Here is a 2,734-nt window from a genome sequence, read left to right on the forward strand (position 1 = left end):
CTGCTGAACTTAGAATGCCCATGAGCAGTTAATACTACTCTGCTTTCCAAACCTGAAATTAATTTTGCATTTTAAAAGCAGTACCTCCAGGACTCCACTGGCAAGTACAAAATAAGATATACCACACTTTAAAACTGCATCTTTCTGTCTAATATTTAATCTCAAAATTCGTACAACTTGTATAACTTACCCCACATTCAGCCACATCTCTGTATTTACCAAAATGCAAAACCTGTCAAGAAGGAAAAGGCAATGCAATCATTCTGTTTCTGACAGCATCCTGAATATGAATTACTTACACCAAAACTACTGCAGTTGCAAGTCCCTCAAAGACATACTGCTGAAGCTTTCACTATTTTAGTAATTTTTATTTCTCAACAGAAATGTAATTACATTACTGATGCCATGTGAATCATACAACAGAGTTACTATTAAATAGTGTCCACACTCCATGGGTTTAACTCAGAAACAAAAGAAATATGAAGACTAGAATGGATAAAATTATAAACATTTACTAAAATAATAAATCAGTATTTCACTTACACGCGCATTTGTGTTTGGGTCAACTGTTTCATATACTCCCATGTAAAATTCAGGATCAAACATATCTTGAACCATGCAGCGAAATTTCACTAAACTGTTGGGTTTCAGGTAATGTACGGGAACATCATTCAGTGACGGAACCTGTAAAAAAAGACTTATTCTAAACAAATGGTATATATTAACAAGTGCTCTGAAGTAAGCCAAAACCAGCACAAAAGCTGTCACCAACTTATTCTCTGATCATCTGGTATATTCTACTGTTCAGTTATTTGCCTCAAACTCCATATTGTTGTTGTTGATACGATTAATTGCCTCTGACAATTCAGTGCCTGATCAGGTAATATACTTAATATTTTCTGAGTACATCTCCTTCCCTAATCCAAGTAGTAACGAAGTGTGTATATCTCAACACCAGAAGCTTCTGCAATAGCTGTTACAAATAATAGTTATGATTATCAGGCACTTAACAGTTCTCAAATTCTTCCAGTTCAAAAGCCACCAGTCCTGTTAACTTCTCAGTCCTGATACTGGACTATAAAAGAAATGCATTTCAGTCATTTACACCGTATGAAAACTGTACAATATTTGAAACTAACTCTTAAACTGAGTATTACTGCAGCTGCAGTGTTAAATAGAATTTATTACTTATCTTCTTCCCATGTAACTGCACTTTTACCATGTATTATGTACCAGTGGTACCACAGCAATTGCACGCACAATTTTGTATAACAAAAGGCCATGGAAAACCTGGATGTTCATTTCCAAGTCCACATTGGTGGAGTCCTTTTCACTTATGTTTACATGACAATTGAAAAACAGAAGGGAAAAAAAAAATACAAATCAATGCCTAGGCATGTGGTATAACTTGAAATAATGAGACTCACAGTAAGAATGGTCTTCTGATTTTGAAGATAAACTCTTTGTTGAAAAAAAACACATCAAACATTAAAATGAAACAAAACCCAGAAGTGGCCCTATAACAAACAGGATTTTAACAAACAAACATATATTCCCTCATGTTTCTCTTGAGTAAGACAATGTGCTTTCAATTTCTTCTAATGTTGTAAATTTAACACAGTTTTGCCATCTACACTTTGATTTAAACTGTAATTGAAATATTAATTACAGAATACTCTCACTGAGAGGAAGAAAAAAAGAAATACAATCATTTTCACTTGTGCTTTTAGCCATAAATAGAACAGATTTGATATGAAAGTTTCTAATCCACTTAGCAGCATTCCACAATGCTGTTTTCACCCCTCTTTTAAAAACTAACAGCTTTTGAACTCAAGTGTGTATGCTTTATTTTTAAACCTGAAGCACAGCTTCCTTGCTAAACTGCAAAAGCCAGGCCTGATCCAGCCTAATAAGGCACAATTCTAGCAGAAATTATTTTTTCCTAAAACCTGAAAGCCCAAGCAGCTATTTTTTCAACGCACACAAAGTTTGCAGAATCGCGATAAAAAGATTATGAGAGAGGTGGTTTATAAACAGCAGTTCAGAAACTTGGGGTGCACAAACACTTACCGCGGACTCACAGTACATAGGGCAGGCATTAACACTTTAAAAAATGACAGAATTTGTCAGCTCCTGCCATCTACTGGATTGTCCTACAAACAGGCAGCACTCAGCAGTTACGGCCCAGGGCAAAACGGTGCACTGAAGTCAAGTGGATTGGCTTCTCTGGTTTCAGTCAGGATTTTACATCTTTGCTTTACACATAGATTAAAGCAACTGAAATGTAAATAACGCATCACAAAGTCTCGGCCTAAAATTTGGAAGTGTACTTATCACGAAAAGGAAGAGCTTCTCAAAAGCATGTCACTGCAATAATTAAGAGGTAAAAAGAATGAAACTTAAGAAAGGCGTAACTCTAAAAGAATAAAACAATCTCACCCAGTTAGTAGCATTATTTTCTTTTAATTTCTCCTTGAAGTATTCGGTTACCTTCTTTTCCCAATCAGAGTTTGGAACATTTTGGGCTACAAACAGAACACATTTACATGTGTATTAACATCGCATACCAGACTTGTATTCAGCATTCTCCTACACAGTAAACCATTTAAACGTTTACTTCTATTCTGGGCAAATGACTGCGTTTTAGACTACTTTATGCCTCTTATAACTGCACTGACTTCCCATCTTATATCCTTTCAGGCAAACCATACCGTTTCAGGCAAACCATACCCTT

The 2,734-nt window shown here is 35.5% G+C and overlaps 1 protein-coding gene across 1 annotated transcript in view; it reads right to left on the reverse strand.

Moving 5' to 3' along the window:
- Window positions 1–2,525, reverse strand: part of MCMBP (minichromosome maintenance complex binding protein) — a gene marked incomplete at its 5' end in the record, with an annotated part of 17,985 nt that extends 15,460 nt beyond the window's left edge. Inside the window, 3 exons of the mRNA XM_009706324.1 lie at window positions 178–232; window positions 544–684; window positions 2,440–2,525. Coding sequence (XP_009704626.1) covers window positions 178–232; window positions 544–684; window positions 2,440–2,525 — 282 coding nt within the window. The remainder of the gene's footprint in view (window positions 1–177; window positions 233–543; window positions 685–2,439) is intronic.
- Window positions 2,526–2,734: the final 209 nt, after the last annotated feature.

The sequence above is a fragment of the Cariama cristata genome, unplaced genomic scaffold, assembly GCF_000690535.1.
Source record: "Cariama cristata isolate BGI_N322 unplaced genomic scaffold, ASM69053v1 scaffold10930, whole genome shotgun sequence".
Classification (NCBI taxonomy): Eukaryota; Metazoa; Chordata; class Aves; order Cariamiformes; family Cariamidae; genus Cariama; species Cariama cristata.